The 14,810-nt window shown below is 36.3% G+C and overlaps 1 protein-coding gene across 6 annotated transcripts in view; it reads left to right on the top strand.

The window, feature by feature from the left end:
• Window positions 1-14,810, top strand: part of NRG1 (neuregulin 1) — a 1,071,954-nt gene that overhangs the window by 901,191 nt on the left and 155,953 nt on the right. For all 6 annotated transcript variants that reach the window (XM_025422885.3, XM_025422814.3, XM_025422746.3 and 3 more), the window contains exon 3: window positions 8,029-8,150. In XM_025422885.3, the coding sequence (XP_025278670.3) occupies window positions 8,029-8,150 (122 nt within the window). The remainder of the gene's footprint in view (window positions 1-8,028; window positions 8,151-14,810) is intronic.

Here is a 14,810-nt window from a genome sequence, read left to right as displayed (position 1 = left end):
CATGACGCTTATAGAGAAGTTTAATAAGAAAAAGAATACTTTTAGATACTGGATTGAATAGAATTTGGTGTCTGTTTTGTTTTTCATCAGTGAAACACGTTAGTAAGAAACTAAGTTATCTTCACATGCAGGAGAATGTCTCGTTTCTTTCCACACGGCTGTCAAATGATATCAGTAATATTTAAGTGCTCACAGAAGGCTTTATGCTGGGAGTGTGGGGGAAATGGGAGAAGCATGAGTGTTATCTCTGCCCCCGGTGAGGAGGGTGTCACAGATTGTATAGGGATTCTCTGGTTTAGCCTTATCTGAGACATAGCTGTTCCAGAGGGTATTGCTACAGCACTCTTAGGGCTGGGGGGGCTTCGGGAGTTTTCAAGCATCCCATCCATTTGCAAATAGTGACTTTTTAGAAAATTACTATTTATATTAATGTAAATTCTACTTTAAGTCAAGATTTAATCAGGGAGATATCCCTAATGTTTGATCGAGTGCATCATACATACATTAAAGCCTAGTGTTAAATTGTAGGTTACTGACTGTAAGTGCCATGAGGTTGGGAAGTAGGAGGGACCCCCAGGAGCTTCCTGAGTAGCCATGAGGAGGTGGATTTGAGGCTGCTGAGGGAGGAGAATCTCCTCTGGCTAGGTGGGTGGGCTGGACTGGGCCATTATAGAGAAAGAGCAGAATTATAGCCAGTAGCAAGTTCTGTTTACAGGACAGTCAAGAGGTCAGCAACTGGTTGGATGGGAAATTTTGCCCTTTATGGGACAAGTTGCTGTGTGTCAGACCGTGGGCTAGATGCTCGGTACATAGACATGAATAACAAGCTCCTTGCTCTCAAGAGGCAAGTGGTAGAGAGGGGATAGAGTTAGAATACTCAATCTTAAGTGGCACAGTAGTGATAGTCATGGGATGTCATGGCAAGAAGCTAGCACAGAAGGGGACTGGGTCAGGGATGGAGGAGGCTTCCAAGAAAGAAGAGGAGGAACAAGGGAGGGAGAAGCTAGGTTTATCTAGGCTGAACAGAACAAAACATCTTCCAACTGGGATTATTCAGTCTGAGGATGATGCTTGGGGAGAAACAAATGAAGATGGGTAGATAAGGAGAACAAGGTTTTGAAAACGGTACATATATGCTTAAAGAGGTAATTTGTTACATGGCTCGGATGACATATAAAATGATCATTAGTATTCAGAAAAGCATTTTCATGTTGGCCTCATAGGTCCAGACAGCTAACAGCACTGTCTACATATTAATAAATTCCCATTATACCAGAAAGGCCCATATTCAGAAATTACTTCTTTTAAATAGCAGCCTTGCTGGAAAGAATTAAATGGAAAACAAAAAAGAAAAAAGATGTTTTATTCAGCTTATGTGGCTGTAAATTACTCTTGGCAAAGCATTGTAACATATTAGATCTTCCAAAAATCCGACACTTTGTGTAAAGTGATCCATTAGTGTTGTCATCTTTTTTTAAGGTTAAAGGACCAAACGGAATCCAAACTTAATCAACATTTGCAGCGTGCCCTATTATTTCAACTTGTCCTATAAATATAAGAGAATGGATACTATTATTGTTATACTCATTTTTAAAAAAATGAATGCCCTCAGCATGAAGGAAGTTCGGTTTCTTGCTATAGATCTAATGCCGATGAATAGTAAAGCTTGGATTTGAAATTAAGTCTGAATCTCTGCCTCCTGTCTTCTCACAGTTACTGGTGGTTTTTTTATGTATGGTAAAGTCACAACACAGGGCTAGGGTCACATACGGACATAGGGTAATGTCTTTAATAAAATTCTCATTTTTCAGTTTCATCTACATATTCACAATTTTTCGTTACTAAGATATTCAAACTCTTTTTTTTTTAAATTTTTTATTTATTAATGATAGTCACAGAGAGAGAAAGAGAGGCAGAGACACAGGCAGAGAGAAGCAGGCTCCATGCACCGGGAGCCCGACGTGGGAATCGATCCCGGGTCTCCAGGATCGCGCCCTAGGCCAAAGGCAGGCGCCAAACCGCTGCGCCACCCAGGGATCCCAGATATTCAAACTCTTATGATTTGCAGTGGTTGCTCTGTTCCTTAAAACTTTATCTTGGGTTTTGATCAACCAAGCAGAGGTGAATTGTCAGGTTTAGGATTTCCTTGAGATTCTCTCTTTCTCTTTCTCTCTCTCTCTCTCTTTTTTTTTTTTCAAAGAAAAAATGTTGACTCTTTTCCATCCCTTAGTCTAGGTTTCTTTTTCACTTAATCTAGATCGTACATAGGAGCCAGAATTTCCTTTTCATCCCTGAGTGCTGCGAAAAGACTTCACACCAATCAGCAATTTCTGTTATTTTGTAAAGTCTTCTCATCCTTCTGCCCCTGCTCCTACTCAAACTACATTCTTACATGTTCTTCCTATGATTTTGAATTTACATCTGAGCCTGTGTTTGTTGTATTTGGCAAAGCGATATGTGGAACCAATTTAAAAAAATGGAAACTGCCCTCATGTTATGTGTCTGCTTATCCCTTTGTTCTGTTTCCTCTGCCCGGTGGATAATTTTGACCAAGAAAAGTGGTTAAAGAGCATGACGTATGACAGATTCATATTCGAGGCTGCTGGATTGGCCTCGTTTAAATATCTGTTCTATGTTAGCCTTACTAGAGGCTGACTTCCCACTGTTTGTGTATGGCACACTTTTCGGATGCCCTTGGTTCTGTCTCAGCTCTTCATTTCCACTCTCACATATTTTAATTTTGTTTGAGATTGGGTCTAATTGGTTTTGTCAAATTTCTGTGAAAATTGTAGAGGAATACTTTCTTTTGTTGTCAATTATTGCAGGTCCTTTGACTCTATACTAGAAAAAGTCCACACACATCCCCTTCTTTTATCAGTTAAGCAGCTCTTGGAGGTCATTTTAATTTTATATGTAAGGAAATCTCAAATTCCTTAGGTATAAATGGGAATTCTCAGTGCCTATTTCATATGGCTTATGTGAGGCATTTGGTGCAATGCCTGGTTTTGTATAGTATGACAGTTGCTTGTGAAACCCTTCTCCTCCTCCTCCCTTATCCTTCTTATTATTGGCAGTTTGACAGTATCTGAAGCTGTATCGAATACACACACACACACACACACACACACACATACACACAGACATGCTTACACACATTCATGGAGTTCATATATGATTCCTTAGAGATCAGGGGAATAGATTTATATGAACTGAGGAGATATTCTCTATATGCGTTTAAGTTGCCTTGGCCTATAAACTGTGGTGGAAGAATCAAGCCAAATTATGACAAAGAAGATAGTAGTTTTTGGAACCTTGAATCCATCCTCTGAGCACTTATTGAAAAAATAGTTAGCATTTTGATATTCAAAAAGGAGAAATTAGTATTTAGAACTTTCATATTTAAATCAGTCTGTCTTAATTTATTTTTACATCATATTGTTTTTCTTAGTCCAAAGATAATATGTACCTATAAAAAAATCAAAATAGTGCAGGAAGATGAAATGTAATTGTAATAATAGCTAATACTTACTGGGAGCTTACTGGATTCCAACCATTATTTTAGACACTTTACATGAGTTAACTCTTTTAATACTTGTAGAAAATGAAAATCCACCAAAACATCAACCCCTCCCAGGTTTCTAGATAACTCATTAGTTCAAGAGCAAAAAAGTTATTTTATGATTGGATGGGAATGCAACACTTTTTCCAAGTTAACTTCCTTCCTGTGGAGAACATATGGTAGCCTATTGAAGAGAGTACAACAAGACTGTTGTATCCATACTTATCAAAGTCTCAGATCTTTGCAATGTATAATTTTCAAGAAAGGTTTGTCTATTTCTACTTTCTTCCTAGTTCCCATGCTGTACACTAGGACCTACAGATTGGAGTCTCATAATTCAAAATATCATTGGAGTTCACAGGGGTCCCAATGATCATTTGGATCAGTGGTTTTCCCATTGTGTCCCTGGAGAAAATCTTAAGTTTCCACTGAACTGAAAATGAGCCACTCTGACCTGAACACCTTTGTCTCTTTATGATAGTTTTGAATATGAGGTTCTAATTTAAACAGGATTTTTTTTTTTCAAAATAGTTTAAACCACTGATCTAATTTAATCCTTTCTCCGCATAGAGATATTCTTGACAGGTGGTTATCCAGACTTGAATCTTTGCAAAGAGAAAGACACCCTCCCCATTTTTGAATGTTCAAAAACTCTTCCTTATCACTCAAAATATGCCTTTTTTTCCTGTCAGACATCATTCTGCTTTCAAAAGCCTCCCCAAATAGTTTTCTCTTCTAGGTGACAACCATGAAATATATTTTAAAAAGCTACCCATATCTTGTTCATAGTTGCCTGCCAATAGGACCTCTGTTCTTTAACAGAATCTTCTCTAGTGATAAGATTTATAAGCCCTATTCAATTGTAATCAACCTCTTCTAAGTCCTCTAGTTATTGATATTTTTTCATCAGATGCCACTTCAAAACATAATTAAATATTCTAGATGTGATCCAGCCTATGAACAATGTATTGAGACTTTTATCCAATTTGATTTATGCTGTTTTAATATTAATATGGCCAAACATTGTATAAGTTTCTTTCTTTCTTTCTTTTTTTTTTTTTTTACTAGTTGTTTAAAATGGAATAATGTTAAATGCACGGCTAATTGAAATCCTTTTTTCTGTATATATTATTGTCAAGGCACATCTCTGCAAGCCTGTACTTCTGTTACTGATTTTTGAACTGAAGTGTATTTGTTATGCTTATCTTGATTAAATTGAATCTTAGTCTTGGCCCATTGATGTTCAGTCCCAGAATTCCCAAGGGTGTTCTCTATTGAAAGGATACCTTAGCTGCATGTCATGCCTTCCTTAGAAAGTACATATTTGCATAAAAACCATTAAGAGGTACTGTTGGAGAGAAATCTATTTAACTTTGTTCAATGCAATATTTATTTGATAGAAAAATTTTCTTTTATTTCTTGTTCTTTCCCTTATTTTTTTAAGCATAAAATTTATATACATCATTTGGAATAATATTCCAGGAAACACTGTGTAGGCCTATTAGGAGAATTTTTATTTTAAGAACTATCCCTTAAAGATTATGTTAACTATAAAGCTGATTCCCATGTTTCCTATAGTTTGATATAGTTCAGTAGTTAAAATATAAATGGCACAGCATCGAGAAAAAACTCCACGCAAATCATCAGCTTACATGAATAGGGAAGAAAGAGTGTTCTTGGAATTATTATAACCTCGAGGTGTTATACGTTCTTGGGTTATTGTTGTGATAATCTTAGAATTAAGATTGGGGGCTTAACAAGAAAAGTTATCATTTTCTTACTTTAGGAATTCACTTTCCTCTGTGTTGAAAACCAGGGTATTATTCCTCAACCTGACGTTCTTCATGATTTACCTATCAATTATTATTAGTGGTTTCATGGTTGTACAAGAAAATTCTTCCAGCTAATTATGCTATTTGGGGCTGGATAAGCTTATTGTAGTATTTATTACATTGTTTCTGACTGTTCTTTATAGGTGTGTGTCATGAAGGAAACTTGGCATACATCGACAAATTTGTATAAATAGCCAATAATCCATTAAGGAGAACACTAGATTTGAGTACTCCAAACTAGGCTTAAAAGTTAGCAGAACTCGGTGGGTGTAACATGCTAATATTGTGTTTTGATAATTTTAAAAGTTCTTGAAAAAAAAAGTTCTTGTAGTTTATAATTAGATCTTTATATCAACTTGCCAATACGCTTGCCTTCGGATTGTTCTATTTTGGTTTTAGGGATATACTTCAGGGAAGCTTTTCTGTGGCGAACCTCTCTAGTTAATATGTGAATATCCCTGCATAGATAGCCCTTGATCCCACCTCTCCCCCTCTCCCCCACCCATTACAGCTAAACCGGCTGTTATTATATTAGATCCACTTTATCAACTTTGTTCTGTGCACCATTATTTTCAGGAACTAGATATGTTACGTGGATGACAAGGATTCCATCGTCAAAGAAATTTGAGAGTAACTAAATAATGTAGTCCCCTCTTATAGAGTCAGAGTACATTAGCATATTAAAGACTTTGAGAATTCCTGAGGATTAACAACAACAAAAAGCCTGTTTTTATTAACCTAGTGCCTTCCAAATTTGAGTACAGTACCCTTTGTTTGATTTTCTCAGGTTTCCCTATTGGCTGACATTGTTCTGAATCATTAATTTTTCAATCCATATGTTGGTTTGACTGTTGCCGCCTTGGTCTGGCCCTCCGATTGTCTCTGCCCTCTTAACGGAAGGCATCCTCCTTTCCTGCAGCCAACATGTAGTAACATTAGAGCCTGGAGAGAGCTTAAGTGGGAGCATCCAAGTATTTTCCTCGTTCATTCACACAGTCATCCAATAATGTTTGAGGATGCACCAAGGACAAAGCTGTAGCATATCCCCATAGAACTGTGTGAGGGTGCCAACAAGTTTAAATTATGGACTCCCCCTCCAGAGTGTATGTGCTAATTTGAAAAATAAGATATACTTCAAGAACTGTGAGAATCATGGGAGAGGAACTTCAGGCCTTTCAGAATTTAGACTAAGAGGGCAGCAGCAGCCACCTGATTAGGAAAGGTTTAATGAAAGAATTGGCATTTGAGTTGGTCCTGAGAAGTGAGCTAATATCTTGCAATACAATAGCCCCTTTTATAGGAGGAAGAAAGGGCACAAGCAAATGCACCATGATGGAAGCCCATATTGTTACATATGGGTCAGGGTGGGGCAGTCAATTCAGTAGACTGGAAGAGAAGAGAAGGAATTGAAGTTTCATTAATTAAGTTAGAATAACTGATCGAATCAGATTAGTAACAGATGACAAGAAGACCAGAAAGTTCACTATAAAACTAGGATGGTGTAACTTATGGGAGCTTTGCCTGTAATTTTGAGTTGCCATCTTTGCTTCCGACTTTCTTTCTCCTGCTTTCATCCCAAGAGCCCAGGCAGTCAGGACCAGGTGTGAGTATACAGGGATGCTTTTTTTTTTTTTTTAAGATTTTATTTATACATAAGAGACACACAGAGAGAGGCAGAGGGAGAAGCAGGTGCCCTTAGGGGGGAGTCTGATGTGGGATTTGATCCCAGGATCCCGGGATCATGTTCTGGGCTGAAGGCAGACACTCAACCACTGAGCCACCCAGGTGCCCCTACAGGGATGCTTTTATTTTTTTATTTTTATTTATTTATTTTTTTACAGGGATGCTTTTAAAAGACTTTAGTAAACTCTACCAGTCCCAGTGGTTCCGTGTTTTTAAATCATGGAGACTGCTTAAATTATTGGCTATACGCAACAGTAAAACATAGATGAATCCAAATCACAACATTGCCTATGTTTGAAAGAGTGTTGAATATTGATTTAATATGCAGTTGTGTGTGCTGCTGTTATACATTTATTTCAGTCTTAAGAATGATTTGTGTCCTTCTATGCTCCTAGCAATGTGAATCTTCTTAAAGATAAATACCCTTTCTTTTGTAAGTGGTAAATCCTTTTCATTCAAAATTAACATAAGTCTTGATGTTACTCTACTGAGAAAAGTGCAGAGCATTTTAATCTATTCTAGCCTTCCTTAAGTCTCTGTCCTTACCGTATCTGTAAATGATTTTATACTATTTTAATCTTTCTAGTGGCTGATGATATTTAGATATAGAAAGGAAGAAAATTTACCAATTGGTTTGAAGAAAAAATCTGAGGCATAATGTATTTAGTTCTTGTGGTGGAGTAATAAGAAGAAAAATTAGGGAAGATGTCCTTTAAATTACTAATCTGGATGATAAAATTAGGGCCATGTCCATGGTATAATTTAAATGTGATATACCTCATCTTTACTCTTGGTCAAATCATACGTTTGTGTGTTAGTGAGTCGTGTTGTAATGTGGTATGTGTGGAGTGGGGAAGGGGAGTTTGACAACCCTGAAACTACGGAGAAATAGATTTTGTTGGTCATTGTATTTTGGTGAAATATACTTACACCACTTTGGTCCTGATCTTCTAGGAAGTCAGAACTTCGCATTAGCAAAGCATCACTGGCTGATTCTGGAGAATATATGTGCAAAGTGACCAGCAAATTAGGAAATGACAGTGCCTCTGCCAATATCACCATCGTGGATTCAAATGGTAAGAGATACCTACTACATTCTGTTTCTCAGGCTGTAAGAGGAATAATCCAGATATGTGGTGAGAATTGATAATAAACTGGTGTGTTAAATCTCATCATGAACAAATAAAAAACATGGAAGGAAAACCATACACTTCAAGTATCTTGTGTGTCTTCCATAAAACATACTTCCATAAAAGTGTGTCTCTACTCCTTGAGGTGATATAAATCTAAAACATACATAAATTTTTATTTTTTAAGAATTTCAATAAGGTCATGAATGGCAGAAACAGGATGGGTTACTAAAAGAGTTTATACTTCCTATTTAAATTTGTCAGAGAGGGCTGTCAAGTCTTTGGCTCTATCAATAACAGAGTATGTGTGTGTATATATATGTGTGTGTATTTATATACAGAATACATATGTATGTGCAGGATATATGTATATTACATACATATGTATGAACATATGTATATTATGTATGAATATACGTGGTGTGTATGTGTGTGTGTGTGTGTGTGTGTGTGTGTGTGTGTAACAAAATATAGTCCCAATTCAGTCCTGGAAATTTGAATGTTCTCATACGTGTTTTTAATTCAGCTGGCTCTAGGTCATAGGAAGTTAGGCCCATCAATTTTTTTAAGTCTGTTAGTTCCGAAATTAGGAGAGTCTTAGAACCAAAGCATTTCCTACTATGTATAGTCTTCAGCTTCTGCTTTCTTGAGAATGGTGCCAGGGATATTTGTTAAACAAATGAGTGACTTGGAGGTAGAAGGTGTCACTTACCCTCCAGCAACTTCTCTGAGTTATCTGAAGAAGTAAAAGAACCACAGCTGGTGGCCATTTGCTCATGATACTCTACTACTCCACAGTTTGATGGAGTCATCTCTAGAAGCTCATGATGAGCTAGCAGTAAGTGCCTCGTCTCTTGAAGTAATAAAATGTGACTTCAAAACCCTTTGGTGCTTCTTTCCCTTCTGCATTATGACATTTAACTACTGCCTACACAAGCCCTGTCATCTGCTATAAAGCCAAGCCTAATTACACCGCTCCACTCTAGGCGGAGATGAGAAAGAGTGCCCACTGTAGAAGCCTAATCTCTGAAAGTGGTAAGGTAAAAATGCAAGACCAGCAAGGGAAGAGCAAAAATAACTTTAAGGGTCAACTGCATAGGAGACTGATGTAGTTTGTGTCTGTTGACTTAGTAGGACAGGAAGAAGGGGAGTAAGATAAAAATACTGAACAGGGTTGGGAAGATTGCAGGTTAATTCCCAGCTTTCTCTGGATTCCCGAATGAACTGCTGTGTTGCAGGGTAATCAGAGTTCATTACTTTAAATTTAAATGCCTCCCTCCACAGAGAGTAAAGGACAACAGTGAAAAGCAGTTTCTGTCACTATTTTTAGGAGCTGCGTTTATAGTTGAAATGTAAAAGCCATTTAAAATTTATATGAGTAAATATAGCATCACTTTACTCTATCATCAGCACAGGTTAAGCAGTAAGTATGCTGCTGGTGTTATTTTACCCCACGTAGAATTTTATAGGATGTAACTTGAAACAGAAATTTAAAAACCAATTTCAGTGGCCTATTCTTTTTTTTCTCTTTTCTATTGTACTATGTTTGGTGGTTTGTTCTCAGCCTGTCATTGGCTTGGTTCAGTGTGTTTCCCTGTGGTAAATGCTATTGAATTATGGTTTTGACACTTGAATTTGATTTGTAGAGCTATGTATACTATAAATTCCCAGGAAAATGCAATTAGAATAAGTGTCATGGTTTCACTGAGTGTTTACAGTCCTATTATATTATTCCGTGTTTTCTGATTTACAGGATTAAGCAGTGAATTATTTACTACTATATTATTCTTGGCCAAAGCCCATAGGGCTTTTGTTGTTGTTGTTAATTTTAGGGTGCCGAGGGATACTATGGCTCTTTACATTTCGCTCATAAGAGAGACGTCCAGCGCATTTTTCCATATTAATTCATTCAAGAATTGGTGTCATATTTGAGTATTTAGTATTGGCCATAGAGAAATGAAAGTTGGGATGTTTCTGATAATCTATCTTTTTTACCTGACAAGAGTAAAGAGAAGTTTTTGGAATATTATAAGGAAGTCATTCTTAAACAAACAACTAAAATTCTTTATAGAATGATTCGGTTTTACTGGCTTACATAGAGCATCTGAGGGGAGAATCTCAATTACAATGCAGGGGAGTCTTGTTTTTATTTTCTTCTTAGAACCCTACGAATAGTCCCCCATTGTATTTAAAGAGAAATGTGAGCTTAGTGTGTGTCTGAAAACAGACCCATTCAGGATCATGAGATATTCAGTAGCAAAGGGGAGGACATTTCTTGAATTCCTGATCCAGTGTAGCTCACTCTGTACCTGACTGCATGTTTGGGAATGTTGAAGTAGATTCTTCAGTTTGTGAAGGAAAAAAACAAAAAACAAAAAACAAAAAACAAAAAAAGACCTGAAGGAAAGATACGAGGCATAAGGAAGGATAGAGAAGTTCTATGGGGAAGACATGGAACTTCATTATAACTGGGCATCCAAGAGAAAAATGTACCCAGGGCATAAATAAAAATTTAAGTAAATGGGAGTTTCTGGATCTTTTCTCTAGTGTCTGCCTTTAATGTGCTTCAAATACTCTCTTGAAGCTTCTGGTCCTTTTATCATCTCACCTCCTGCTTTCAACTATGCCTCTTCATAATTACCAACTTTAACCTGATTATGATCTCACTTGGCCATATTTTTTTCATGGCTCTTTTTAAGGCATTCTTTCCATTTTAACTCCTATTGTGTGATTGTTTTCTTAGTTCCCCAATCAGATTCCCTATTGCGAGAATCTGATTGGCAGAGTTTACTGTGCCAGACCATTTGCAAAGACCCACGGAGCTTACAAATCATCCACCCTCTGGTCAGGTGCCCACCAAAGGCTCAGCCCAGGAGGGTGAAACTGGAAACATGGCCGCCTAGAAACGCCCTTCTCCTCAGAGGCTGAGGGCGGCCTGCTGTTCATCAGAGCCTGTGGCTTTGGCAGCCACCATGAGACACAAGGCCAATGTGTTCTGCTTGTTGGGAGACTCGCTTTTCCCCCAACACCTCAGGGACATAGTTGCAGCACAACCAAAAAGAAAATAATCTTTCCGATCCTTCAGCCTCTTCTACTGCCCTCTTTGAATTTGCTCTATTCAGATCCATTCTACTTATCAAAGAAGTCTCCACTCAGGTCTGGCACTCTCTGGGACTCAGATACACAAACTTGTGTTGTCATATCCCTGTCTCCCTAGAAATCTGGGCAAACACTGCACAGAAACACTCTTTCAGAGGGAAAAAGCACTCTACTGTGGTTATAAACTGCCACAAGGCCAAACCTTCTCTTCCTAAATGTGTATTTATTATTGACTTGGGCTTAGAGAGTGGAATTCTCAAGAATTTCATTTCCTTCTGGGGGTCCTAGAAAAAAAGTCTTAAAAATAAGAAAGTGTTATCAAAACATTATATTATGTAGAACTCCCCTTGAGATTTTAATTTATATTTTCTACAAAATATTAGCCATTTTGTTAATTTTGTGCTGTCTCACTCATCTTTCCCATATTTCTCCTATAAGTACATAACTGTGGTCTGATAATATCTGCACAGGTTGCCTTGCTGAAAGATCCTGGTATGCTGCTATGAGCTAATTATCCTAATTTCATACTAATCAAAAGATTCCTTGTGCCATACTGAAATTCTCACACAGGTGCCTTCTTTGCACTAAGATGTTTAGAATATATTTTGGTACAAGATTCTAGGAGAGATGGCAGGGGCAAGGAGAAGGAAGATATGCACAAGAGATTATTTCTTTTCTCCCTAGAAAAAAATGAAGAATGTAGCAAGATGACTTTGCTATTTGGTGCTATTTTAAATTCCCAAACCTAACTATAGAACCATCAGGAAAAAATTAGCATGGATCATAAAAGTCTTCCATCCAACATTAGGAACTTTCTGCAATGAAACTCATTGTTTAGATTTGCTTAGATTAGCAACTAGGTATAAATTAAATAACAAAAAACCCAAGAAGTTCTCCTTGAATTGTTATATGTTTGACATAATGACCATATTTTCATAATTTTTGAATGTTTAGAAAAGAATGAGTATATGTATATATACATATAAATGTGTATATATATGTATGTGTGTATATATATACACACACATAGAGACAGCCAGTCACAATGTTAAGCTACGTTTTAGAAATGTATATATTTTCTGCCTTTTCTAATGCCTTTTAATCCCAATCTTATTGGAAAAAAGAATTTGCCCTATAGTAGATAGATACACACATATGCAATCTGCTAATTACTTTGGGACTATGTGGATCTAACAAAGACCAGTTGAGGTTTCATATAAAGAAGGATCTCATAGGCAGTCATCATTACATGATGGGTTATGGGAGGATCCTTTCATGAATTCAAATATGGCAGCTTAAGAGGCCACATACACCATGCTTACATAGCTTGTACGCTGTATGTTCATTTTTATTTGCCTTTCATTTGGCTTGGTCTTTATGCAGGAGACCTTAATTTCGCAATTAATTCTTAGCTAAGAAGCTCCATAAAAACTTTTGGGCATCTGTTTAGAGAAGACAGTAATAGACCTAACTGGTTTTCAAATTAATTAAGTACTGCAGTCTTTAAAAGATTAATACAAAAGAATATACAAACTAATCAATCATATCCTCTACCAGATTTTCTTTTCTTTCTTTCTTTTTTCTTTCTTTTTTTTTTTTTTAATCAGGAGAAAAATTGAGTGAGATTCAATATCCCATAGGAACATTGGGCTTCTAACAATAAATTTGCTGACCAAAAATACTATTTCCACAAAATTTGCCGAATATATCAGTTGGTCCTTTAAAAAATTGGCTCATAGGGGTAACAGGCTTCATTTCCCCCTCTCTCAAATTGATGGCATTGTTGGAAATGCTGTGATACTGGTAAATAAGTGATTATTAAACTGACAATCATATAAAATGTTTTGTAATATGAAAAGCATATCAGATTGGATTCCATGAAGGCTACTAAGGAAGAACAATATGAGTGGAATGGAGTTGTCTTTTCAGTTCATAGTATCTATTCTGTTCAGATCATTTATTAATTTCAAAATGTCTCTCTTGTCTTAATACAAGAGAATATACAAATCAATCATATCCTCTACTAGATTTTCTTCTTTTTGTTTAATCAGGAGAGAAATTGAGTGAGATTCAATATCCCATAGGAACATTGAGTTCCATGAGTAAGCTCTCATCGTGAGCAAGAATAGAGACACTTGAAGATATTCCTTAAATCATCATTACTAGTGCTAATAAATAAGTAGGTCCATTTTTAGTCTTTAAAAAAAAGGTGACTTGGTCATATTTTTTGCACACACATTAATAACCTATAATTTCAAAATAACAGAGTCACAGAGTGGATGTTTAAATACACATAGACCCATCATGTGTATGTTTGAATATATGTCTATGTGTCTTTCACTAAATAGTTATATTCAGTATATTGTACTCATGGTGAAATCTCAAACAAGTCATGCACACATAATAACTAGAAAAATTCCTTTCCAGAAGGTGTCATTTTTCAGACACTGCAACTTTTTCTTGAGAGCAGATCTAATTTATTAAAAAAGCATTCAAACATGGCAAATATACTAATGTTCCTTATGTTTACTTGCCTACTCAGCATAAGCTGCTCAGGTGTGTTGAGTTCCTGATAATGCTAAATCCTCATTAATTTGCACTAATGAAGGGGATGTCCTTTATAAATTAACAAATTTAATATACCAAATTACTGCAGGAAAAATATATTGCTTAAATAAACATCACGAAAATTGCAGGACTTAATTTTTTTGGATCCATAATTGCAACAAAATTATTTTCAATCACTTATAGCAAAAAGTTGTTTTGTAAAAAGTCTGTGAATTCTACCCAAAACATGCATAATTATGCTTGCTGAGTAATTTTAATTAAAAAGATTAATTTTTTTTAGAAAGATGCTTTTAGTGTAGAAGTGTCCAACTTCTAACTTGTGTTTTCCCCAAGAATATTCAGAAGGTTTCTATTTGGAACCATAATCGTTAAAGATATTTTTAAAGCCTCCCGGGTAAATACCTAATTTTAGGAAGGGAGATTATCGTGATTGTTAATATTTTTTTAGGAATGGAGATTATTTTAGGTTGTCTCCGTGTAGATAGATTTTTATAATAACCTCCTGTTCTGGTATTTTTATGTAACATTCAATTTGAAAAGGAAATGTTATGGTTAACCTTTCCTCTAATCTGAGATCTTTCGTGCTGGAGCTAGAAAAGCTCTGACTCTCTTTTTTTTTTTTTCTTGAAGGTCACAGTGACAACTACTTGGTTTGTCAAAAATATATTTGAAAAGCATCTTGATATTCATGTTGGGATTGGGACCTCTGTCCAATTCTTGTGACCCTGAGCTTACAATTTCAGTCTGGCTGTCATGTCATTGATGAGACCCAAAGGGCAGAAAAGGAAACTTCTCTCCTAATGTGGGCACTTGCTTAGAAATGTGGATCTTCTTCTAGGTATTCATAGGGAAAGATAAATGTTGTGAATCTTGGATTAAAATCTTTCTCTCAGCTTAAATTTCCCCCAAAGAAGCACAGATTCGTTTTCTGCAGCCCAA

The sequence above is a fragment of the Canis lupus genome, chromosome 16 (genome assembly GCF_003254725.2).
Source record: "Canis lupus dingo isolate Sandy chromosome 16, ASM325472v2, whole genome shotgun sequence".
Taxonomy (NCBI): Eukaryota; Metazoa; Chordata; class Mammalia; order Carnivora; family Canidae; genus Canis; species Canis lupus.
The sequence above is the reverse complement of the archived record's forward strand: the minus strand, read 5'-3'. Positions and strand labels throughout refer to the sequence as shown.